Genomic DNA, 27,343 nt, shown 5'->3' on the forward strand with positions numbered 1-27,343 from the left:
TTGATTCCCTTTAGAATCAATAGGTTACCAGAACATTCAGAATGAAAATGGTTGTCTAAAAGAACTCCAGAAATACTTCAGGCTTTCCAATTTGGTGTTTCATTTGCTGATTGTTTAGAGTAAATTAGCTGGCTAACTTGGCTGAGTGTTATTTTGTTTAATGGAATTCTAGGGCAGAGAAGAAAGTTTCTGGGCACTAGATCTGTAGTGTATTCACATTATGTTTCTTGTATTTTGGAGCCTTGTGTGTGATTTAGATCATTGAAGAGGTTCCCTTGCTTTAACAAGTTTGAAAATAACCTCAGATGAATTTATTTGATACTTTAAGATAACTTATGAAATCTACCAAAGCACGAGCATGATAATTATCACCTTTAGTAGGATAATAAAATGTTATTTCTTCTTATAATATGAAAGCATAACACATCAAATCATAGATCAGAATGGAAGTGGACCACTCCAAGTATATATACTCCAAGTATATATATATTTACTATTTTAGATGGCTTCATTTTATGGTATGCCTTAAGCTAAATAAAACAACCACTCCTAAAATGAGACACAATAGTAAACTGTTTTCTAAAAAACATACAAAACCAAAATTAAGCACCTTAGAAACTGTGAGTGAAGGATGCACCGGCTTCTCCACCTCTTAGGAAGGCGAGCCCATAGAGTCAAGCTTGCTGTATTGTGGTTTTAATACTGGGAGATTCAGGGAGAAATCTCCAGGACAAGGCAAGGTAAATTTTAACTAAGCACAAACGTCTTTTACCAAAGGTTTATGAGTCAGTACAAATTTGTTTTTAGAAACACCAGAGGGCGCTAGGGCGTGCAGCATGGTTAACACAGGGGTATTAACTTTTCAGCTCTCTCTCTCTCTCTCTCTCTCTCTCTCTCTCTCTCTCTCTCTCTCTCACACACACACACACACACACACACACACACACACAAACACACACACACACACACACACACACACACAAACACACAGAAAAGAATACCCACTTGAAGAAAGAAATATATTTACATGTAATAACATTGTATTGTTAAAAAAAAAAAGACAAAACAGATTCAACTGTCATACAACGGTGAAGATAGAATTTTTCCTATTCTGAATCAAGTAAATAAAAGGAATAGTTTTAAAACTGTTGATACTAATGATTCATTTAGCACCATATATTTAGCACCAAAATAGATAAATATTGGTAGTTCACACTTAATAATAACTGTAGTTTCAAAGAAACCTCAAAATTGTAACCATAGGTGATTGTAATTTTTCAGCACCATTAACCAGTGAATTGTTGAACTTTCTCAATTTTAATCAACATTTTACAATTCTAAGTTGAGCCATGACACAATTTTAAAAAGGCATTTTCATTTAAATGTCTTCACCCACACATATAACAATACAAAACCTCCATAAAATACAGACAATGTTAGCTATTACTAGAAATATAACTTTATCCCCCCTAAATATTTCAGTAGGTAAAGCCTTCCATCGATGTTAAGATTCGCATCCTGTGATACTATGAAACCTAAGGGAAAAGACAGTCCAGAGTGACAACATTGCTTTTCCTTCAGGAAAATATTCAGCTCATCTATTTATTTTTGCAATATTTACCAAACAATTATAGACCTAAAACACTTAAAGTGGTATAAATATGCACTGGGTTTACTAGTATAGACTCCATGAGTTTATTTAATACAAAAATATGGGAAATATGTTGTTTAAATTAAAATATTCAGAGTAGACTTTTTGGTTGGGCTTGCCCTTCCTCTTGGTCTGCTCTGTGCTAGGGATGTGTTGAAATTTTCATGAACATCTCAAGAGTAGGCAACCATAGAACCAGACCAAATTTATAGGGAAGCTTTGAAGGGCCAAGTCATGGTGACACCAAAAGCAAAAGCAATAGTATTAATAACTCAGCTTCTATGTTATCACAGCAACCTTATCTGTCATTGTAAGAATTTCATAGTAGAAATCATTGACTTCATTTTAGTTGTCTTTCCCACATGAAGGTAAAAAAGTATATTATAGCAAAATGTTATTTTTCTACTAAATAAATAGCATTGGGGGACATCAATGCTGTCAGTCATATTATTTTTAATGAGAATTTTCCAAATTAAAACTTTAATGCTGACTATTTAAAGCTCTCTGTATGAAACAGTTCACAACCAAATCTGTCGCACCTCTGAGAATTACAGTGAAAGTCTTTTAACCTAGCACCCTGTGAAAATGTAAGACACTACATTGATACAAGCAAACTGTCATTTGCATTAGCCCAGGAAAGAAAATATTTCACATAGCCATTTTATATACCGATATTAAAAGTTACAGACAGAATAACAAATATACCCGTTGTGTTTTCAGTTCAGTTGTTACTGCATCAAAAAGCTACTGGTCCTGTTGCAGTTTTGAAAAGGTTGTTTTGTAAGTCTGTAGACCCTAGTTTCAATTTCATACCATGTATGATTTGTTTAAGGTTTTGCTACATGCAAACCTTTATGTGTTAGAGAACTTGGGGTCTTTAAAAGCATGGGAAGAAGAATTCATTTGAAATTTCACAAGTTTAGACTTTTAAACTAATTCTGAAAACTCCCCTTTACTAAACATTTACTACACTACAGCCACTGTGTAACATGCTGTGATAATACAATGAATTACATGGAGTCCATGCCAAGGAGAAGCTCTGGTTGTGATCATTTTAATATTCACAAATTTCTGTAAATATGATGAATTAACCTTCATGGGCAAACCTGTGAACTACATATCAAACATCATTATTTTTCCTTCAATCTGAGAAACCCAGTTACCCATGCAAGCTAGAAAGAAACCTGGAAATAAGAGTTGTATACTTCTGTTTATATAGTTTTTTACTTCAGTAACATTAAAGATGAAAACACTCTTAAGTGAGGCAAGCACGTATCACCAAATGGCCAGTTGGCACACACCTCCAAACCCAGTGTTCAGAGTTAGAGGCAAGAGGATCAGGGGTCAGTTGGGTCATTCTTGACAACATAGTAAGTTTAAGGTCAACCTGGTATATGTGATACTGTCTCAAGGGAAATAAAACGAAAGAAAGAAAAGAAAATTGGATCAACTCTATATTATATAATACTTCTGTTCTCTAATGTATTCCCAAAATACTTATTTGAATAAGGCCCATATATGTTTCCACAAGGCAAGGTCACTTAGTAATAAAACATTTGGTTCCAATTGTCAGTGTTTAAAAGTAATTGGACCATTTGTTTGTCATCAAGTAGCCCCAGTATCCAGATGGTGGATTTTTCTCCCATTGAATGGATCTAATTAACTATCTGTCATCTTTCAATGCATCCACCTAAGAAGCTGCAGCTGTGTATAGAATTTAAATATGGATCCTTCTTCTGTTATTTGCTGTCTGAAGAGACCATGTTTACTTGCTCTGTACATCTATACTCAAGCTCACATGCACGTGCGCACACACACGTTTGAGATATAATTTGCTCCATGTCTTGGCCCAGATAGTGTATTGTCCTCTTTGAAAAATAAGACATGTATTTCCTAATCTCAAGAGAAAAGTCTTTGTAACCATTTACTTGATTTTCATAAACAAAGTTAATGAGGAATTGAAAATTACTCTTCTCTAAAAATAAAGTTTCATAATTAGGTCTTTGAAAAACTTCCATTGATGGTTATATTAACAAAATTGACTCTATGTGGTATTTATGTATGATTTTGAATATGGTATTCAAAAGCTCAAGATGGTAGGTAGATTGACCTCCAAATAATGGCAGGGAAAACTGAGATGAATGTGCTCTCAAGCCTATACATTTCTTTATAAAATCCTTCAACTTTTGTTAATGGGTCCCAAGATGTGTTAAACTCTTCTGTAGCCTTCTGTCTGGTCTTTTTGTACCAACATGCTAGTCCTGTGATTATTCATAGCTCTTACTTTTCTTTGACCTCATCAGTATTCTGAGGATCTTGTGTTCAGCCTAGCCTATTCTGCTCCAGAAATCTCTGAGCAGTTGTTGATTTGTACAAGGCTTAGTGATTTAAATGACAATGGTTGTTTTGGTTCACATAGGATGTTGCTTAGGGAACTGTTCAGGAAGAATCAGGAGGTGTTGCCATGTTGGAGAAGGTGTGACTTTGTTGGAGGAAGTGTGTCTTTGTGAGTTGGCTTTGATGTTTCAGAAACTCAGGCCTGGCCCAGTCTCACTCTCCCAGCCTCCTGCCTGCAGATCATTGTGTAGGCTCTCAGCTACTGCTCCAGTGCCATGCCCCCTGCCTGCCTGTCTCTATCTTCCTATGGACTAACCCCTGAATCTGTCAGCAAGCCCCTAGCTAAATGGTTTCTTTTTATAAGCTACCTTGGTTATGGTGTCTATTCACAGCAGTATAACTAAGACACCTCCCATATTTCATTTAGATATTGGAGTTTTCTGGGAAACAGACACTTTATCTGTAAGACAGCACCACTTATCATCCATTCCACCTTTAAATGTTTTCTATGTTTGTTCCTCAAACTACATGAAAAATGATTATTTAAAAATAATTTATAACACTATTACCAGGAAATGCTGTTTTGAGGACATCTCTGGTAGCTTCTCAAAGGCAGGAATCACATGTAATAATTGTTGCATCATCAAAACATAACCAGCAAAGTAAATTAGTCAAAGTAATTGTTGAGTAAACACTTAACGGATTTACTCATTCGAAAACTAGAGCAAAAGGTGTGTTATAGGAACTTCCATTAATCCAGCATACACTTTGTAGTCCCAAATAAAGTATCTTCAGAATGAATTCTACAGTTGCTTAATGAAATTATTTCCAAATGTCATGGAGTTGTAAACTATGCTTTCATGGGTATTGCAGAAATGGTCCTGAAAATGTTCCATTAGCCCAAATATATTTTTCATTTTTTCTTGTTAACTATCACATCATATTATTGCCTACATGTCACATCACACACACACATATATATACGCATGTGTATACATAGGAATACACATATAGCTTGAATGTACATTTCATACTTTAGGGACATAATAACACAATTTCCCTGGAATGCAGGTTTTAGAATTGGATGCAACAATTATGTCATCACTACATATACAATATTTTAATTTAAATTTAAGGTTAGAAAATTAGAAATTGACGCTTTGCTTATATCTAAGACTTAACATCCTAGACCAACACTAGACAACTGACTACTAAAATGAGAACAGGATTATAATAAAATATGTATAATATGTTCAAACTTCAATATACATATATGCTTATGAGTCCAAAAACCAATGTATCTCCCAGAGGGGGGAAAAGGGGATAAGCTTATTTAAACCAGTACAGATAGTTTGATGTTACTCCTGGAAAGCATAGATTGTCAGTACAGGCTCCCCCATAACTCGGAGGGCACGATGAACATGGCACTCCTACTTTGTATGGTGCTTCACCAATCCAGTTACCCCTAGGAGAAAAAAGGAAATGATCACATTAGGGCTGCTTAGTTACCCCAAACCAGATACTTTTACACATGTGCTCACACCCGCTTGACACATGATGGTCTTTTTGAGGAGCATATCTTATAAGGTCCTGAAAATTACATTTTTAAAAATTTCCAGAGCAGCTTAATCCATATTACTTGCTTTGAAATGCTTTCTCTTTGAATAAATGGACAGAATCTTAACTGACCAGTAAGTAATGAAGTCGTATTTACCATTTCTGATGATATTATAAACTATGAGCACCAGGCTCAATCCACCTACCACATTTGTCTTCTGCTCTAGCAGCTTTCTAGGGCACTAGGTCAGTTCATAGTTTCAAGAAGCATAATACTCCTGACTTGTGCTAAATTCCTCCTAGCACTGTTAAAAAATACCCAGGATTTAAACTCGAAGCAGGCAGGGTAATTTGCAAAAGATCTGCACAAGGTTGGATCCACTAATATTCTGTCATAGCTGAGGGGGGTGTTCCTAAGACTCCTTGATCCTGTAAGTAACAGTAATTGAAGTCATTAAGTCATCATTAACAGAAAAGATATAGAAGTAGAAAACAGAAGATTGGCAAAAAGGAGGTTCGTCATCAGAATAGGGTGAAGTACAAGAGCAGGCACTGAGAGAGCTATGATCAAAATACATTATATATGTGTATAAAATGCAGCACTGGAAAAATATATATAATAATGTAAATAAATAAAAAATCAAGTAGTTTGTTGGGAATATCAAAGGAAGAATAAATTTCTATATAAATTTTACAAAAATCATACTTATTGATAATAGTATACAAGAATAAGTTGTTCAATTTATACATCATTCATTCTTTCATTTAGTGTTCAAATCCATTTATTTACATATTATTTTTCTTTCCTTCTTCATTTTTCTTCCTTTTTCCTTTTTCTACTGAAAGCAATAGCTTACAGAAAACTTTGTACTGAAATTGGAAAAAATAAAATTCTCCTCCCATTCAAGATTTTAAAAGTCTTAATCACCTATGATTTTTATTAAGACTGTAATACATTAACATTTTTATTAAGACTATCATATATCAATGTTAGTGCTATAATAAGTTAATATTAATGCAATGCCTTATTTTGGAGGCCTATGAATTAATCAATATTATTAAGAAATTTTATTATTTAGCTGAAACAGAAGAGCTAAATGAATTTTAAAAATCTGTCTTTGGTCAACTCATTACAACCTGGCCAATTTATAACAGGGAGAAATGGTAAGGAACTATAGAAATTATCTCTGAAAGTATGGTCTCTACTCTTAAGAATATACCCTAAAGAAGTACATTCATACAACAAGGACATCTGTTCAACTATGTTCATAGCGGTATTATTTGTAATAGCCAGACATGGAAGCAACTTAGATGCCCCTCGACTGAAGAATGGATACAGAAAATGTGGTACATTTACACAATGGAGTACTACTCAGCGGAAGTATACAATGGAATCTTGAAATTTTCAGGCAAATGAATTGAACTAGAAGAAACCATTCTTAGTGAGGTAACCCAGTCACAAAAAGACAAACATGGAATGCATTCACTCATATATGGATTTTCCACATAGAACAAGGATTACCATCATGTAATCCATACCACCAGAGAAGCTAGGCAAAAAGGAGGACCATAAAAGAGTCATACATGGTCCCCTGGAGAAGGGGAAGGGAAAAGATTTCCTGAGCTAATTGGGAGCATCGGGGGAGGGGAGAGAGAGCTAGAAGAATGAGAAGGGGGAAAAGAGGAGGGGTGAAGAGGACATAAGGGATCAGGAAGGTTGTGTAGGGGGAAGAATAGAGGAGAGCAAAATAAGAGAGGCCATCAAAGAGGGAGTCAGTATAGGTTTAAAGTGAAATCAGGCACTAGAGAAATGTTCAGAGATCTACAAGGATAACACCAACTAACCATCTAAGCAACAGTGGAGAGGTTACCTTAAATGCCCTCCCCTGATAATGAGATTGATGACTAACTTATATGCCATCCTAGAGCCTTCATCCAGCAGCTGGTGGAAGTAGAAGCAGATACCCACAGCTAAAAACTGAACTGAACTGGAATCCAGTTGCAGAGAAGGAGTGATGAGCCAAGGGGTCCAGACCAGGCTGTTGAAACCCACAGAAACAGCTGTCCTGAACAATAGGGAGCTCTTGGCCCCCAGACTGATCACTGGGAAACCAGCATGGAACTGATCCAGACCCCATGAATGTGGGTGTCAGTGAGGAGGACTTGGAAATCTACGGAACCTCTTGTAGTAGATCAGTACTTATCCCTAGCATAGGAATGCACTTTGGAATCCCATTTCACACAGAGGGATACTCCCTCAGCCTAAACACATGGGGGAGGGCCTAGGCCCTATCCCAAATGATATGACAGACTCTGAATACCCCTTATGGAAGGCCTCACTCTCCCTGGGGAGCAGAAATGGTATGGAATAGGTAGGATGTTAGCAGGGGGGCAGGGGAGGAGGGGAGGGAGAAGGAATAGGGATTGACATGTAAAATGATCTTGTTTCTAATTTAAATAAAAAATTAAAAAAAAAACAGGGAGAAATGGTAAAGTGCTTAATAAGAGGATACAAGGCATAAAAGTAAAAATATTAGACAAATGCAGAGTTTGAATATCTATTGAGATATATTTTTTTCAGGATCCTCATTACAATAATTCTGAAGAAAAATCACCACCATATCAATGAGTCATGTCGTTACTCATGACACATTGTGCCCCTCCCTTCATGGGCTGGAAAAGTACCACAAGTGTCATAAATCCTGTGCACATTTGGTACTTATTCCAAATGGGAAGAGAACTCTGGAACACTTTGTCATTCTCAGAGTTACAGTTATCAAGAAGGCATTGTATTAAATGCTAACAAATGTTTATTGATCTTTCTAATGACTATTTAAGCATATAACTAGACTTTGTAATCTTTGACAAACTGGTATTATATTTATGTAGGTTGTAGGGTGATGATACTGAATAAATTTTAGTCTAAAAAATGAGAGAAGAAATAAAAAATCATTCTTTCCCAATATGTTGCTTTCCTAGTGAAATAGGTAAGCCAACATTCTGGTACTGATAATTTAGAACATTGTCCCGATAACATCTCTAAAGGATGCTTTTCTGATGCCTTTGATACAAGTATTAATGTTAGAGGATGCTGTGTGATGCCTTTGATACAGGTATGAATGTTAGCGGGTTCTTTTCTGATGCCTTTGATACAGTTATCAATGATTTTGAAACACAGTCCTTACACTTATGGTGACAGAGCAGTGATGGCAAGGAGAACTTAGTGAGTTCAGGTATCTCAGTGTGTATCCTTATAATTTTAACTCATAATACTTGTCCTTGTGAAAAGAAACCTTTTACCCTGTCTTTTTCCGGTCTGTGGAAATGATGATGAGGCTGGGGATGAAGAACAGGTGAAGAAGTACTGCAGAACATTTTACTTCTATAACTATTAAAAAATGCTCACCTGGCTGCTAATCTCTAACTTCAGTCAAGTATCCAGGAAATGGAACTCAACTTGGTACTTACTTTGGAGCATAGTTGCACACCAAGTACACTGCACGTCGCCATACAGATCCCCAGACGTTCATGTTTTGGCAAGTATTAATTGCACATCCTATTCGATTAGAAGTGGCCCAAACCATCTGCAAAAATAAATCAGTATCTTCCAATATTGCTTAAAAATATCACCAAAATAAGGAAAGTATTTTTAAGATAATCAAAAACTAACACTACAGTTGAAATGACCTGTGTATAATGAGTGCACATGGGACCAAAGCATCGCATAGGACACCGAGGGTTGCAATCCTGTGGATAAGGAAAGGCATAATCTTTCACTTCGTCATACCAAGGCTTGACCAACTGGAGAATTGAACGATATCTAGATGTCAAGAGAAAAAGCAAAATAGAACTCAGTACCGGGGGAACCTGTTTAGTGGACTCATCTTACACCATAAACGTATTATAAAATTATTCATTATAACAAGCTCATTTTCATGCCTGACAATTGCAATCACTATCTGGTAGAGCTATTGATTTCTGTGGAAAGAGAAAAGGATGAAAACACCCAATGAGCCTTCATTCATCTAAGTACACACCAGGCCATACCAAAAAACAGAGAAAAAATTATTCGGCAAACACAAATCATCCAAGTCTTATTTAATTTATGCAGAAAATTTACTCTTGAAATTGTAAAAATAACTTAGATTTATTAGGCATATAGAAATAGTTAAAATAATTTAACTCTAATGGAAGTGCCCATAAGAATTGAGTTTTGGAATGTTGGTCATGATCTTCTACAGTAGAAGGAAATATCCTATTAGTAAGAACTTTCTCATAGTGAACATACACACACATGCCTGTTTGCACTCTTACGTTAATGCAGATTTTCTATCTTACCAATTTACTTACTTACTAGTTTCATTGTTTGTATGTGATTATACAGAGGGATGAGAATGTAAACAAAGAAATGTAGATAGCTTCTGTAAACTCACAGAGATTTTTGGGGGGTGTAGGGGGTTGGAGGACAGGGCATCATGCACAATACTTTCTAGGACTCAGTGGGGTCAATGATAAATACAGATGAAGGTAGCATTTCTAAAGGTAAGAGGGAAAGCTGGTCTCACTAGGCTTTATGAACTAGCTGTATAGTTTTTTTTAAAAAATCAAGTTATTCATAAGCCAAACATCATTTCCTGACTCACAAATCAGTAGATAATTTCTGATACTACTTAAAATTGATAACTGTAGGGTCTATAAATAATGAGGTATAATCATGTGGATAACTGCTTCCTACCTTCCAGTTCGTACAGATAGATTTTGACCCAAAAATCTCAGCAAATAAGATGGTCCATGGTCCCAAATGCAAGTGGCTGCCCATGCCTCAGCAGATTTTGCAAGATTTTCATCCCAGATCTGTGGAAGTTAAATAGACCTTCAGTTTTGCTAAATTTATTATAATAAACAAAAAGAAAGGATACTCCTGTTTCCAGGAGTTCTTTCAATTCAGGGTCCTATGACTATTCCAACTAAACCAAAGCAAATTTAGATCGATTAACTTAAAGTGAATGCAATACAGACATCAGTTTGGGAGGGGAATATGCTAAAAGAAAACTGTCACATCTAATTATAACTTGGGGAACATTACAATTCATCTGTGAAATTTGAATACATCAAAATCAATTGATTTGGCAAAGTCCTTTGCACAGAAACAAAGAGCCATGCCATTCATATATTCCCCAAATAAACAGGACCAGATTCATTCAAATTTCTTTGGCAAAATCAACAATGTCAAGTATATTGCCACTTTCAAAGGTCAGATTGTGCTATAGGGTGGCCACTTTCATGAAATTCTCACATTTAATAGTCTTAGAATCTTTATTATCAATAAAAATAATATGAAAATGTACTGTTTCAGTTAGTGTGAACTAAACATAACTATAATAAAATAATTTCAAAATGCTACATAGTATTCTATGCAAATACAATACATTATGTTTTAATCAAACTAAGAATCAATTTTGGTTTGTGAGAAAGGAAATTCGTGGGGATTACTCATATATAGTAAGTTATTGTTAGTTGAAAATGTAGACAAAGATTTGCATGACCCTTTGGTTTCATAAACGATAATATAAGTCACTGAGTGGATTGGCATTCCAGTCTCAATACCTGTATAGAGAGGTCAAGCAAGCCAGGCATTACCTGCCAATAATAAATTACCTCTGTAAAGACAGTCAACTTTCTACTGAGTGTAAAGACACAAATATGAATAATTCTTTTATCCAAAAGTCGTTGTCCATAAGTTGGTACAAAACTTTAAACTAACAAATGTAATGTAAAACTATTTTATCCTAGTACTTAAAAGAATATTGAAAAGAAATTTGTCTACCTGATAATGGACTTATCAGAAATTTGTTCTACCATTAAAGGTTAATAAAATATGGATTTCTGAAATATTGACTACACTTTATTTAAATGTAAAACCACACAATAAGTTGACAAACGGATGGTATCTTCCACCAACTATATATCTCAGAAGGTTGTTAATCACAGTTATAGGAGATAAAAATATATGTACACATTATATATTATCATGTACTGTGCCTTCAGTTTTAAAATTGCTTTACTATAATCAACTAAATTTATTAGCATAGCATGATACACATAACACTGATATGAAACACAATGATCTTGTGTTTATTCTTAATTAGGCTACAGAGATCATCAATGACTAGGCGCCGGTCATTTGTCATCTGTCTGCCAGTTAACTTATCCATAAAACTGGAAGAATGGAGGTGATATCATCTTCAGATTCGTAGTGTCATGGTTTTGATATACATGAGTAGCCCCAAAATCAGTTCCAGAAAGAGCTACATGGTACTGGCCAGTGATTGGCCAGCACTACTAAGAACATACACTCTACACAAAACAATTCAAAATATTTAACAAATGCCTTTCTTTCATTGTGTGTGTATGTGTGTGTGTGTGTAGCAGTATATTTTTTGTGTGTGTATTATACATGTATGTTCATGTGTGTGTAGGGGGTGGGCATGTACATGTGGAGGTCAGAAGCTGACATCAGTTGTTTTCTTTACTATCTATCTATCTATCTATCTATCTATCTATCTATCTATCTATCTATCTATCTTCTATCTATCATTTGTTTACACAAGGAACTGGCCTGGAACTGGCCCATTTGGCAAGAATGAATGACTAGCAAGCCCCAGGGATCTCTTTTCCCCACCTTCAGAGCTCTGAAATTTCAAGCATGTGTCAATGCACCTGACATTTTTATGTGGGTTCTGGGTAATTTAACTAAGGTTAGTCTTCATGGTTGCATGAAATCATCCCCCCAGGTTATTTTCATCCTCTTAATGAAGGGGAGGGGAGAAAGACACACATTGAGTTAATCACACATGGGCAAATTAGCTTTGAATTAAAATATTTAAAATGGGTTATTCTGTTTATTAATAAATTAAAAGGCAGCTTGAGCTAAATATAGTATCTTGAGTGTAAATCACATGAAACTGCAAACATTTGGCTCAAGAGAAAAAACAGACTTAGAATTTGAATTGATGCCATCTGAATATATGGCAGAGTTGGGACCCTAAGAGATAAGAGGAGAATGAAAAGAATGCAGGATCCTCATCAAGTTGGGAGATCTTTTGAGCTTGACCAGAGATTCAAAATTGAGACAAGCAATGTTGCTTCATGGGAAGTTGGGAGAAATTTCCTGTCTTATATAAGTCAGTGGAAAATTAGATAAAATTAATATAATACAAACAAAAGACTGTCTTTCCATGTGTCCTGTTAGGAGAACTTTAGAGTAAGAGTAAACATGATCATGGGACACCTGTGGCTGTGTACTTGTGTCCCAGGCAGTACTTCTGTTTAATAAGAAACACTGACCATTGGATTGTAACTCTAAACTTTACTTGAGATTATAACTGCAGACTTGCTTGCAAATACTTTTTAATTCCAAAATATAAAGTATGAACTCGAGCAAAAGAACAAAATTTAAAGTTAGAAAGGATGGCTGGGTGTTGGTGGTGCACGCCTTTAATCCCAGCACTCGGGAGGTAGAGGCAGGCAGATCTCTGAGTTCAAGGCCAGCCTGATCTCCAGAGCAAGTGCCAGGATAGGCTCCAAAGCTACACAGAGAAACCCTGTCTCGAAAAACAACAACAACAACAAAGTTAGAAGGGATGAATAATTTCAGGTACGATATCTGTATTTACAGTCTCTTGCTAATGTTTGTAGTAATTAGGAGACCGGCTTCTCACGATAGCATATAGTCTTCTATTTTCAATATAAAATATATAGGTGAGATATTACTGCCAATTTTAATTTTAAGTTGAAAATGATAAAAAAAATATGGTAAATTCTAAAACTAGTGCTGGGAAGTTTGGTTTTGTTTCTCTAACATTTTGTTGTTTTTACTTTCCAGTAAAATGCAGAGAGTATTAGATCTATAATTCTTGACTTGTATGAGTTTCTTAAATATATGGAAAGGGAATTATCAAATCAAGTGAAACACCCAAACAGAAAAATAAATGTATTAAATTTAGAAGTAGAGTTTAACCATTTAATTTGCAAGAGATAGACATTAAATAAATATGATTTTTCAAAAATGTCTATATTCATAAAAAGAAACCCCTTCTTAAAAAACATTAAATTGAAGCTAAATTAAGGAAGAAATAAGGATAATAATTTAGAGCACCATAGTCAACCATGAAAAAGCTATTGTGCACAGTTCAATTGTGTTCAAAGACAACATGCTAGAAATAAAAATATCACATTAAAATTTTAGAGATAGATTTATGGATTACATATGAACATGGACACAACCATAGAAACAACATGAAAGACAAGCATGGAATATTCTAAGACATTTATTTTCTTGGATATTTATGTGGACATTTGTTAAATACTTGGATTTTTTGACATTTTTAAATAGAAAATGTTTTATTTTGTTTTTAACAACTCGGATGATTTGATCCTTTTGGTTAGATTGCCAAGAGAGTGCTGACTTGCAAAAGTCATAGACAAATTAAGTGATGACAAAATTATTCCTCTGGAAGGGAGCCAAAAACATCAACATACTTCATGGGCATTAACAAAGTCATTTCTGTTTTAAAATTGGTGGACTTACTCTTATTAGAAAGGAATGTTTTCAAAATGCCATTTGGAAACTGAGATAAATATATAAGAACCATTATAAAAACTATCCAGGAGGTCAGCAATGAGCCATGGTTAGGCTGAGGAGGAGAAGGTAGGAGCAGATGGAAACATAGGCCTTCAAAGGGGGGATTCAGATTATTTGTTACATATTAAATGATATTCAAAGAATGTTACCTCATAAGATCAGAAGGAGATAGGTAAAAGAAATAGGTTGGTACAGCATGTAGCCTCCTGTGGCCTGGAAAACAGCAAGACCACACAATGCATGTAGAACTACCTAAGGAGAGAAGACTGTAAAGATTGATTACATGAAGACAATGGGAAATGGTGAGCACTATCTTGTGGAGTTTACTTTATTTCGTGAGCAGGATCTCACTATGGAACTCAGTACCATTATGTCAACATCTCTTGTGAGCTGGAGCTACAGGTGTACAACAACACAAGGGGATTCGTGGAGATGCCTTTATCTACAGTTAGATGTACTTATTTAGGGGCTGGGAGCTTGGATATTGCCAGCATTTGTGATCTGAAAAAATGCAATGGTATTAATTATTTCTATTATGTTAATACAGATATATCTCTCTTCATGTCCATGGGTGGTAGCAAAGAAAGAATGATTTTCAACAATTTTTTACTCAAACTTTAAGCAAGAAAATTTTCAAATTATACTGCATTATATAAAGAAAGCCCTACCCTTCAAAAATGTGAATCTTAAAATTTTCTTTCTTTTAGTCAGTGAAACACATTTTCAAGTAAGGATCATTCTGTGTTACAGAAATTTCCTGCTGATAGTGTCCATGTGTTTTTTGTAGTCAGTAATCAAGTGAACATTTTAATGAGTAGTGTGTTAATGTGAGAATTATCCCTGAAATAAGTTTTTTGTTTTAATCTGTTAATCCCTTCATTGTCTCTTGACAAAGGTATGGATATTTGATACACATACCAAAACTTCAACTGAGTCTCAAGTCCTGAACTATTAGCTTTTATTGTTCCTAAAGCATCTTTTAGAGTTTTCATCAGAATGATAATTCCAGAATATTCTTGGCATCTTTGGGAAGGGATATATAGACATACTCTGAATCTATTGAATCAAATTCCTGGATTAGAGACCCTGGATGTGCATACATGTAGTGCCAACTATAGCTGGCCTTCTTAATCAGATGTAACATGTTAGAGAAATACCTTTCTAAGACCCCCAAATATTAAGGATAAGAAATAAAACACCTTGACAATCCCTTTTCATCAATCATAAATTTAAAACATAAAATTAAAAATTTAGATCTTCATTGAACTCAGTTTACAAAAATGTGAATCAGTGTAATGTTCTTATGAAATCTGTCAATCATCCTAAGGACCATGAACAATAATAAACCTCTTTTATTCTTCCTTGGTCAGGCCAGGTCATTGGCAAACATTTCACTTACAGTAGAACACACCCTTGTTGGAATCTAATCTAAAGGAGGACAAGCAGGAAGTGCCATTCTTTGCTCAAAGCTACACAGCTTCGAGTTCTCAAGAAGACTAATGATACTGTTATTGTGGACACTTGTGCCTTGGCAAGGAAGGGACTTGAGTTTGAATTTCCTGAATTACATACTTATTAGTTCTCCAGGAATATTCAGAAACCAAATATCTTTGTAGAACCTTCTCTCAGAATCTGTGTTGTCAAGAGTGGAATGGAGGAGCAGATTTATGCAGCCATGTATCACTTAAAGGGGATTGTGGTTAAGAAAATTTGATGACTCGGAGGCCAGATTTAATGTCAGTTACTCATTCTCTCTTTACAGATATCCAAAGGTGGTTAGCATAGTCATAGCACAGTTTGCCTATATCATTTCACAAGCATAGAGAGTACAAGAATAATTTTATTTCTTGTTTAAAACTATTTCTATTCACGCTGATATTCTCAGGTGAAGTGCATGTAGGGAAATTTGCTATTCAATGAGCCCAAGAACAGGAGAGATGAACCGATCAATGGAAGCATTACTACCACACTACACTGTACTGTAGTGTGCTATAGTGGACTGCTGTTTGAAGCATGTTTTCTGTCTGATAGGGCATTTTGATCAACTTTTAGAAGACAGAGAATTTATGCTTTCCAAACTTTGAGTTTCTATCTCTAAATAAAGAGATCTGTCCTCATCTCTCAAGAGTGTGATAAGAGGAAGCTTGAGACAGATACCGAAGGCTCTTTATCACAGCTCTAAGAGGGCTAGAGTTCACTAAATAATACCTGTTCCTGTTGTTGGGGATTTTTAAATGGTAGTAAGTTCAGGGGATTGGGGAAACACCTAAAATGGGAATTTGTTTGTGAATGCCTCCCGTCAATTTATTACCCATTAATCTCTACTAAGCAAGCAGTCCAATAAAAAGAAAGTAGATAAATCCCAAAGTCACTGAAAACCCAGCAATAGGACTGTGTAGAAACAAGATACTTTCTCATAGGGAAAATAACACTGGACAGAAGGAGATAACATTAGAGAATATTTTGGAATTTGTACGAGTATTTTCCCTCATTCAAGCATTGTTTAACATCTGCTTTTTATCATGAAGTTTGAAAATAATTGTTGGTTATCTAGCAATGATCTTACTCTTTAGGAGGTTAGGGGGTGCCTTGTCATCTGACAGTGAAGTTTGGGCTGTCAAGGCATTTTCGTGAGTGGCCAATTTCTTTCACTGATTCAATGTCACAATATGCTAAAAATGGACTTCTTGATGGTGAAGCTATCCTGAGATACACATACAAATCCCAGATCTTTTACTGCTCAGTCTGCAGAGTAACCTATCTGACTACCTCTCTCCCACTGAAAAATAATTTCCAAAGAATGTGGAGAGAGATATGGTAAAATGTGCATGCTTAACTAAATGAAATATGAAATATTAGTGGAAAAATATTGTGTCCTTAAATAACATCTTTGTTTTTATTGATTGCTGTGAAATTTAAAAGATTTCATGAAAAGTTAATTCTACAATCAACATGTTGGGCATTCTACCTATTTGTGTCAAAGTGTTTGTTATCTGATTTAAAATTCTATGGATAATATAGCATGGGAGAACTCACATACCATCTCCCAAACCTTAGTTTAGGATGCATTTGTGCCAAAATTGTTCCTAACTGGTTTAAGACATTAGTATTTTTATCTTCCTGGCCCCTGCTCAAATACCATCCTTCCAAAATTCTCAGAGCCAACCAAATACCTCGTTTATAACCACTGAATGCCCATGGGCTCTTTGTGACACAGTTTTCATATTAAATTCAAGATACCAGAAAGTCAGAATATTAGATTTCTATATTTTTAGGAACCCTTTGGTTATTTTCCCCAAAATCGCTTGTTTAAAGTAAGATGGAGTAGCCTGGCACTAACTAGGTTCTTAAAACAGATTTGGATCAGGCTGACATTTTCTTGTAAACATTCTTAAGTAGATTCTTATAGACACAATCTTCAACTCAGTTTCCATAACCCTTCCCTACCTACTTTACAGAGAATTTCTGTTCTTACTGCCATATTGTGTTCCTGTCGCAAATTTTCTCCATGGAAGAATGCACCTATGCACCTTCTCACATTTTATCTGCTTTTCAACCTCCATAGCCATGTTCACCAGACAGTAATCCCCTGCCACTCCTTGGCTTCCTCAAATTTGCTGTGTTTTGTGTTCTCTGACTCAGAGTAACCCACTTGTCCCCCTCAAAGACACTAACAGGGTCCTGTATTCCATTCCATCCTTCTCGGCAACTTCATGTGAATCACTCTTCCTGACCTGATTTCCAAAATATTTCACAGCCCTGGCTTACCCCATTGCCTCAAATGTACTTCAGGTTTCAATTATCTCTCACCCAGACTGTCATGACAGCCTCTGACTGGGCATCCTGTCTCCACTACTGCCTCTTTCCACTCCTTCCTCACCACATGGCCAGAATGACCTTTCTAACATTCAAATACAATTATGTAATTTCCCAGCTAAAACCTTTAATACTTCCCTTGATCTTACAGCAAAGTTCAATCAAGTCTCATAGTGTCCCTCAACTTCAGCCTTGTAATATATTCAATTCTTTTAAACATTAAGTTTCAGTCATATAGTTCCTATGTCTTCAGTATGTCACCCTATATCTGATAGAATCCTTCTATACTGACCACACAGTCCCCCTCACCTTATCTCTCTTCAATATAACATATTTCAGTCTACTCCAGTCCATGCATGGGATTGGACTGCTGTACTCTTAGAGTAGTCACTAGTACCTCTGCTTTGGCATGTAGCACACTGCCTTGTCCACTTCTTTGATATGCATACTACTTCCTGTCTCTGTTCTTCATTGTTCTGCACTCTAGAAAAGTGGCAGGCAATGCATAAAGTGGAACGAGAGACTGAGTATTAAATGACTTGCCCACCACCTCATCATTGTCACACAGTCTAAGAAGAAAAGCCACTTGTTTCTTAACTGTTACTTGTGGAACAAGATGTGAGACTAGGTTCTATAAAAGCACTCAGCAGAAACACACAAAATTATTTTTTTTCTTTCCAAGTTTGGGTCCAAGTATCATTTGCTACCCAGACTGCAGTACTGAATGCTAGGAATCATAACACCCACTAGGCTGCCCATATGTTACTCACAATTATTCTTTCTGCTCTCCAATGATGTGGTTCAGAATCATGTAGCTTTAATATTTTTAACGTATGCACTTTTTTACAATCTCCAATGAGAAAATGTTCTTGCTTTTAGATGTGGAAAAGTAAAACAAAGGGACATAAACTTCAAGGTAAGACTACCTTCTTTGGTGTACAAGTAACCAGCAGCAGAGTGTATCTGGGAACAAAGCACCTACAACACCTGCCTGGTCACCACTAGAGGTTAAGACTCCTGAGTCCCTATTGAGGAGTGCAGGAACACAAAGCTCTGAATGTGCTGGAAAATGCCTTCCTGTCAGTCAACACACTCCGCCCACTACTTCCTGGCAATGGTTCTCACAGATCTTCTAGAAGTCATAACAGCACTCATTGAAAAATGTTAGATTAGACACAACAAATTTCCTGTATCCCAACTAAAATCAATTGATTTATGCTTTCCAAATGAGAAGAAATGTGCTACTTGGCATATAGCATTGCTTCATTAACAACAACAACAAAAAAGGCAAAAATACATATACAACTTTGTTTGAGAAAGGATTTTATTGTGTATCTTAGGCTAATCTACAACTCACTATATAGCCCAAGTTAGCCTTGAACTCAGCAATTTTCCTGCCTCAGACCTGACACCATGTTTGGTCAGCTAAGGAAGAAAAAAATAGTGGTTTAAATTATCCATTCCACATAAAGCCCAGATAAATTAAATTATCATTTTTCTTTATTCCCAAATCATAAATTATCATTCTAGGCCAAAAATGTGTTGGCCTTTACTGAGGTTGGATTAATTGCCTGATTCGCTCACTGAATCATGCTGTTACTTTATTACCTACTACTATTTGGTAATAGATATGTTTCCCTTTTCCAGAAGACCACAAGAAACATTTTATATTTAGCTCAGCAACTCAGATTTGCAGGTACCAAACAAATATAATAGGTCATATGATGCAAAAGTGATTTTGGTTTCCTGACATATCATTATTGTCCTCTATTCTTGCCCATTTTGAGCATTGCTATCAGGTTGTCCTTAACCTGCCTTTCTCTGAATATTTCTACCATGTGTGCTGCAGTTCAGTTAGTTCCTTCCACTCGTCACTGTGCATACAGTAACTGCTGGTGTTCTTTACTCTTATGTAAGAATCAGTACTGCTCCCCAACCATCACTGCATCATATGTATGCTGTGACTTCCTCAGATGTGTGCTGAAGCCATCTGTCTGGGATGCCCTTCTGCCCTTGTTCTCAAATATCACACTCTTCCTGACTCCTTTTGTATCAGGCATTTTCTGCACCTCCTGGGAATCATGACTGCACAAAGTCATATGGCTGGTCACTGCTCATGGTTTGGGTCATCCATTGCTTTGCTTTCTATCACAGCCATGACACCTCTTCCAGAGTATCTGTGTCACATGCTCCCCTCTTGCACAGAGTTCATCATCTTCCAGCTGGAGATTATCAGTTCCATCCCCAGCTCTTTTCACAGTGTTTGTGTTTCATGTTTATTACATCAATCCCATACAGAAGGGCATTCTACTGAATCATATGCTTGTGGTTTTATCCCTATTTGTTCTGTTTTTACTGCACTGTTTATACTTTAAAGACAAAGATTCCTATCTTTGGATTGCTTCCTCTCATGGAGAGGTTTCACTTGTTTTTAAAATGAATTTACTCAATTGCTCTGAATGAGAACATCCTACAAACTGAACTCTGTATAAGTTTTGCAAATTCATTCTTTGGGGGATAATTTTTATTCTAAGAAACTAATGTGGTTTGTGGTTCAGAGTCATGGTTTAAGCTGCCCTTATGAAGAATGAAAAGCAGCTGGTGTCCAAAGCACCCTGGGAATCAGTCAAGAAGCTAACTGAAGAATTGGAGCCAAGAGTGCAAAGGTTCCCTTGCACATTTTATGTTCTATCTGCACTGCGGCTCATGTAAGGAGACTGTTTAGAACATTAAGTATTGAACTCAAGGTGTGTTTTACTAAAGTCACAAGTACTATATAAAAATGGTTATGACCCATTGTGACTGTAAATCTTGGTGCTCAAATTTCTTTTGTTTCATTTAATTGTACATGATCTAAGATAATTACTTAAAGAATCTAATTTTAAGAGGTTCTAAAGAATTTATAAACTATTTTATTTCAAGTGTGTGGAATGAAATATTGTGATGGAAAATACTAAATGTATTTATAATGGTATCAAAATTAGTGCTGTTTATAAACAAAAACAATAAGGATCTTCTCTAAATGCAATAAATAATGGGTGCTCACTGTCTATACCCAAACACTTTCAAAAATCAATAGAGGGACAAAGGTAACTAATCATTAACTTAGTACCCTGTAGTCCTAAACCTGGAAAGTTAGCAATAAGTGCACAGATGCTATTTGTCAAGTTTGGCTCTGATGAGAACAATACTATAGACATGGAGGACACAGCAGGCATAGCAGTTCAAAGGAAACCTGAGGTGCACATGGCTGTGAGTATGAAAACAAATGTCCTTAAAGAAACTGGTATTCTAATATAAAAACCTGAAGAATAGGATAAATGAATTTTTTAAGGAGGAGAACTTGAACTGGAGAGAACCTGGACAAAAGGCTCACAGCATTGTAGAGCAAAGGAACTACAAGGCAGTCTAGTGCAATGAGAGAAAGCACTGAGCCTGAACTATCTTTCTATGAAGATTTCCAGAATAACAACACACGGAAGAGGATAATTTGAGCATGCAGCCGATGACTCAGAGAGCAACTATTTGTTAACTAGTGTAATAAACATGCCATGAGCTTCTGAGGTGTACAGTACAGGTTGGGAACTGATCTGGCTTCCCAGCTGATGCCAGTTCAAATCAGAATTGAGTCAGTCATAGTCAATGTGACAGATTCCCACTGAGACCCATATTTTCACTTAGCTTGAAAGTTGAGTCACTCCAAGTACCTGCACTGACCTCCAAGCTACATATTAATACATGCCTGTGAGTGAATTTCTCCACAAGGGACATGGGTAAAGCATTTCTATTGTTGGATTGAACCACAGAATCATAAAAGTGAAGATATTTTTAACTTTGTGAACTTTCTCTACCTCTGGCCCTATGCCCTGCTCTTTCCTCTGTGACTTCCTTCATCTGTGAATAGGTATTCTCTTTCACCTGTCCCAGGACATACTCTCCAACTACCCCAGTGAGTATCCAATCCTGGACTCAAGCTTTATCTTCATGACCTCATTACTTTCTAGCCTGCTCCAGCTGATTCATTTATCCAGTTTGCTGTTTTATTGCTACAGTGGGCAAGGAGGATTGTTGCTTTTGTTCATGAATGTATTCCCTGGACTTAGCATAGTGCCAGTGTATAGTAAATGCTAAGTAAATGGTGAATACATAGATTTTAAAACACAGATTTTCAAATGGTCCCTGCTTTGCTTTATAGAGCATAATATTTTAGCTGAGGTTTTACATTGCACTTATTGAACTAAGGCAGATTTGTGAATATATACCATATGATGAGCACTGTGCTTGATTATTGCAAAATAAATCAGATGTAGGGATTCTGATACCTTAGAAGAAAACAATGAGAGAATGATAAACAGAACAAGAATAGTTTATGGCCCCTTCTGGAATTTTTATGGAGGTGATCAACATCTCCTGATATTCTCAGAGATATCCTTCAGTGGATCTATGCTATATGTCACAAACAGAGAAACCCCACCCCCATGCCAGTGTTAATCTGGACAATATCATTCTTTGGCCACACCATCTTGGTTTAGTCATTAACATCTCTGGGTCTAAATGATTTCATTTGGAAAATTGTGATCACAATCTCAACTTCAGATAGTGAATGTGGGCTATCAAGTGATGTCATCTGTGGAAACAATTAAAATGGTCTCTGGCAAATAGAAGCAATTAAATAAAAGCATACTGAGTGATTTAATTCTTGACAAAGGGAGATATAATAAGAGAAACATTGTTTTCTACCAATTTCTACTGTGTTGTACCCACTGATGCCTCCACTCCCAGTGACCTCTTTGCTCTCAGTATTTTTAGCATAGTGACTTACATTATTCCATTATTTATTGATTACTTATAGTGTGTACTGTTAGTCCCATTATAAAGAAAGGGATAGGCAAAATGGGTCTCAGAGCCACTGAGTAACTTGTATGAGGACACAGTGAGTGGTTCTGTCATGATGTGAACCAAGAGGAGTTTGCTACCAAACCTGACTCAGTGGTCCTGGTCTTTGTCTGAGTTTTTTTTTTTTTTCAATGTGATCATAAGCAGAAAGCATTCCCTGACCTTATAGCCTAGCCATCGTACCTTTAAGAGTTCACACAAACCTCAGTGCTCACATCTCTCATGATCTATGGTAGCTTTTGAAACATATTTGCTCCTCTATGGATAACTGCAGCTCTCCTGCATTTGGGTGACTCTTTCTGTTTTTAGAACTTGACTATATCCTAACTGGGTCCTGTCACAGAAAGTTCAAAGAAATTTATTAAAGATAAAGTTTAATGAATAACTATGTATCTGTGAGTTCTGGACTTAGTTCTTTGCCCCTCAGCTCATGTGTTCCTTACAAAAATGCCTCAGGGCAGACACTAACTTTATCCTTATCGTAGAGAAGATGAGAGTGGAACACACTAAATAAAGAGCTCATGCCACGAGGACTAGAATTTGAACATACTTAGACTCCAGCATCGACAATCTTAATCATGACATGATAATGCCCAGGACTCATTACATCTTTTGTAATTTAATAAATCCTAGTAAAGGGCATTTTAAGAGCCTAGCTTGAACTACTTTCATAAACTATGATTCCCATTAGATATATTTGGTAGGTCTATTTTTCTTGTGACACTGACACCAGCAATTGATTTGGCACAAAAAGTCTATCTAGAAAATGTAGATGGTTCTAGAAGCTGCTAACTACTGGTGGTATTCATTGCATGAAACGGATGTGACAATGTGATCTAGTAAAGTGCATAACTTTAAATCATAACTTTGCATGACTTCAAAACCAAAAATAAAGCTCAGCCAGACTTGTTCCTTTTAATACCAACTTAATATTCTTGCTCTCTAAGGGAAATGATTTAAACATAGTCTATTTTTAAGAGCAAGCAAGAATGTGTTCATGGCAACTTGGAACTGTGTGCAAGTAAGTGCACTGGCTTCACTCTTATCTGAACAACTAAGTCTTAAATCACAAGGAAGAAAGAAAAAAGAGCCAACATGTTCTCTTAGAATACAAATAGACCAATGTGGGTGAGAGCTTTGTCCAAGAACTGGGAGAGACACCTAGCCAGGAATAAATTATGCACTGAAACCTTTAATTTCAAGAAATATTCTCAAGAAACATTTTAACTGATAAAGATGATGTTTAGATTCAGAAAGCACAGAAAAAAATACTCCTTGTGAATTCTGCTTGAAAAGATGACTTTCCAAATGTGGGCAGTCAGCATATCCCTTTTTTTTTTTTTCTCCTTACAGAAAATGTGGCTCATCGGGATATGGAACTCACAGAAGAAAAATCTATATAGATCCTCTCTCCTGTCTCTCTCACATATGTTAATTCATGAAATAACATAATTTAACACCATGAGATACATTAAAACCTTTCCCCAGTTCAGGTATTACCCTGTATCACTTGACATGCAGGCACTGTGGTCCACTTAGATCCTACTACCATGCAAATTAAAGCTTTCTCACTCAGAATTCAAGGAAAAAGGAATTTCACTTACCATATATTCCATGTTTGCTGCTGGTGGGAACACTTTGCCCCGAACTTGATTATGGTAATCAAGAATGGCGATCATGTCATTCTGCGAAATGTAGCGCTTCCGCCTGGTTTTAGGGATATCCGCAGACTGTAGTGGCGCACTGAAGGCTGCTTCAGTATCAGTGAAATTATTGGTTGGCGGAGATGAGTCAGTGGAATTGAGTAAGACGACAGTACTTGCTTCACAGAAAAGGGACAAAAGGATCGCAAAGCTGACTGCAGAAACTGCTATCATTTTGAGGGGTGGAGTAGATAACCACCAGGTTTGCTTTGCTTTAAAGCAAAAGAAGGTATAGAGTTAGGGTCTTTAAAAACACAAGCAAGCAAGCAAAAAACGAGCCATAGTTTATGGATTTACAACATCATCACTTGGAAGTAAAGCTTGGGTTGACATTTTTACAAAATCTAAACAAATGTTGCCTTAAAGGGAACCTACTGCTGTAGTTTCTACTCATTTTGCTGTGCTATGAATCAAACCCCCTAAGAGGAACTTTCTAGAGCTGGAGAAAAAATAAACCACGTGACCACTCACCCTAAAATGAATGGAAAGCCTTTGCCCCTTTGCCCCAAATGCCTGAACTGCAAGATATATTACTGCCTGCCTGTTTCCAGTTAGGAATCTTTAGCAATCCAAGCTGATCTTGAGACAGACAAGGAAAAACACAGGTAGCCACAGAAAATGTACTGATAATATGTCCCAGATATCCTGTACACTGAGTGACAGAACACACAAAGTTGTCCTAAGAAAATAAAATATTTGAGAAGTTTTAAAATAATGCATGCATTACAATCTAGCTGAGCCAAGTAGCTTACCTCTGCACAATGCCAAAATGAATACACTGTTCCTCCAACAATGTAAGATTCTTTGTTATGTTGTAGCATGAACCCTTGTAGGAGGAGTGTGTCTTATTACAAGCTCCCAGAGAGCAAAAGCCTGCAAGGTTTGAATGCTGCTGGCTACAGCAGCAGCTAACAGCTTTTATATGTCAGTTTGCAAAGTCCAGAAAGGGCAGGCTCTCCTAGGGTCTCTCAGCCAAAATCCAAGGGGAGGGGTTTGGGACAGAGGGGGAAAAAAAAACAGTGATTGGGTGGCAACCTTTTTATGTGGGTGGTGAGGAGATTGAGTCACACCCACAGCTTACAAAGCACAAACCATAAGACACCCCTCCCCCGTTTTCTCTGAGCAGCTACCTTTTCTGTGAGTGGTTAATTTTTCTTTCTTGATGGTCTCTAATTCCTGTTTCCATACCAAAAGGACAAGGAAAGAAAGTAAAGGAGCAGGGGGAGAATTAACAGGCCATGGGATCTTGAGAACACAGATGGCTGAGTAACAAGCAATACATTTTTTAAATGGCAACAAATGACACAGAAGCTGAAAAAACAGGCTGATATTAAATCAAGAGATCAACTCACACAGTTAATCTGGGCAGCCGCAAAAATGATTCTGGAGGATGCCTGGCAAGTCAGTAGTAACCAAACTATAGTATATGATGTTAGGATAATAGATGCCCCAGTGGTTGTGCTCTCTGTCTCCATGTGGTTTTATTCCTATAATTTGTATATTTATTCTCCTTTCATTCCATCTTCCCCCATTTTTTCTTTCTCCAAAACAGTACAGTCAGCAATTTACCTGCTTTATACCTGCCTTGTATAAAATGTGAAACTCACAGAAAATGACAGCAGCCAAGACAACATCTGTTTCAGGTTTAGTATCATATAACTAAAAGTTTAGGCAAAGAGCGGGCTGAACTTACCCAGCAGAGATACAGTGCATTGGATACCATGAAGACCCTAACAGCAGCAGCAATCAGAAGGGACTTTCTAAGAAGATGGTACTAGAACAAAATCCATGTTTGGCAAAGGCAGAGACAAAAATGTAAATACTATTGTAATCTGTAATAAAAAGATCCACCATAAAGTTATGGGTCATTTTCTCATTAACAAAATATGGACCATTTAAAATTAGTCAGAATGGTATTTTGAAAAACATAACCCGAAGTGTGCAGCCTGCTAATGGGACTGACTGTCCTCTACATGTTTCTGCAGGATGAACACCGTGTGAATTCACAGCCATCAAACCAATGAGCATGTGGCATACTGGACAGGCAGCCAAGTTTCCTAGGATTTGTTCCCAGTCAGATCACCCACAGTCTGTGTGGCCCAATACATGCCTTTAACTCTTTGTGGGTAAATTTTTAAATGGCAAGGAAAACATATGCACCCTTTGATGAGGCAGACTTAAGTAGATTTCTGATGAGGGCACTTAATGGGCTGAATCAGAAGTGCCTCTGAGTGAACTGTGATGAGATAGCAAGGGTAAGCAGCAGCGTTCAGATTCTGATGAGGATTGAACTCCCAATTAAAGGGAAGTCACTTTAGGAGGACTCAAGTTGTAATGTTAAAAAGCTTAAACAACAAATTCATAAGCACAGTAAAATTGAGAAATCCACGGCATATCAAGTACAGAAAGTGACTGGTAGCAACAGGGAGCAGAAACAGAGAGCATGCTCACACATTGAAGACTTTAGCAGGAGCTGTCCAATGAGGCTCACAGCCCCTCTGAAAGTCCTGATGGTGCCTGAGTTGATCTCCAGCACGTGATAGCAAAGATTCCTGAATCTCTGTTCCCTATCCTTTTGGAGAAACTAATGCCAGGTGTGTCTAGATTTTTTTTTCTTTTTTTTTTTTTTACATACCTCAGCTTAGCTGCCCAGCACATAGAGAGGTAAAGGGATTTCAGTGCCTGCATAGCAAACATGTGCCTTTCTTTCTCCACAGTAGCCAGGGTCTTACTTTTTTT

General features: G+C 36.6%; 1 protein-coding gene across 1 annotated transcript; it reads right to left on the reverse strand.

Annotated features, from left to right (window-relative positions):
- Positions 1–1,006: 1,006 nt before the first annotated feature.
- On the reverse strand, positions 1,007–25,485 carry Pi15 (peptidase inhibitor 15). Its single transcript, XM_027398797.2, has 6 exons — positions 25,357–25,485; positions 24,506–24,816; positions 10,281–10,399; positions 9,233–9,365; positions 9,014–9,129; positions 1,007–5,453 (listed from the first exon to the last, which is right to left on the reverse strand). The coding sequence occupies exons 2-6, from the start codon at positions 24,776–24,778 to the stop codon at positions 5,318–5,320; spliced, it is 777 nt and encodes a 258-aa protein (XP_027254598.1). The 5' UTR covers positions 24,779–24,816; positions 25,357–25,485; the 3' UTR covers positions 1,007–5,317.
- Between the last annotated feature and the right edge of the window lie 1,858 nt (positions 25,486–27,343).

This window comes from Cricetulus griseus, chromosome 2 (assembly GCF_003668045.3).
Source record: "Cricetulus griseus strain 17A/GY chromosome 2, alternate assembly CriGri-PICRH-1.0, whole genome shotgun sequence".
Taxonomy (NCBI): domain Eukaryota; kingdom Metazoa; phylum Chordata; class Mammalia; order Rodentia; family Cricetidae; genus Cricetulus; species Cricetulus griseus.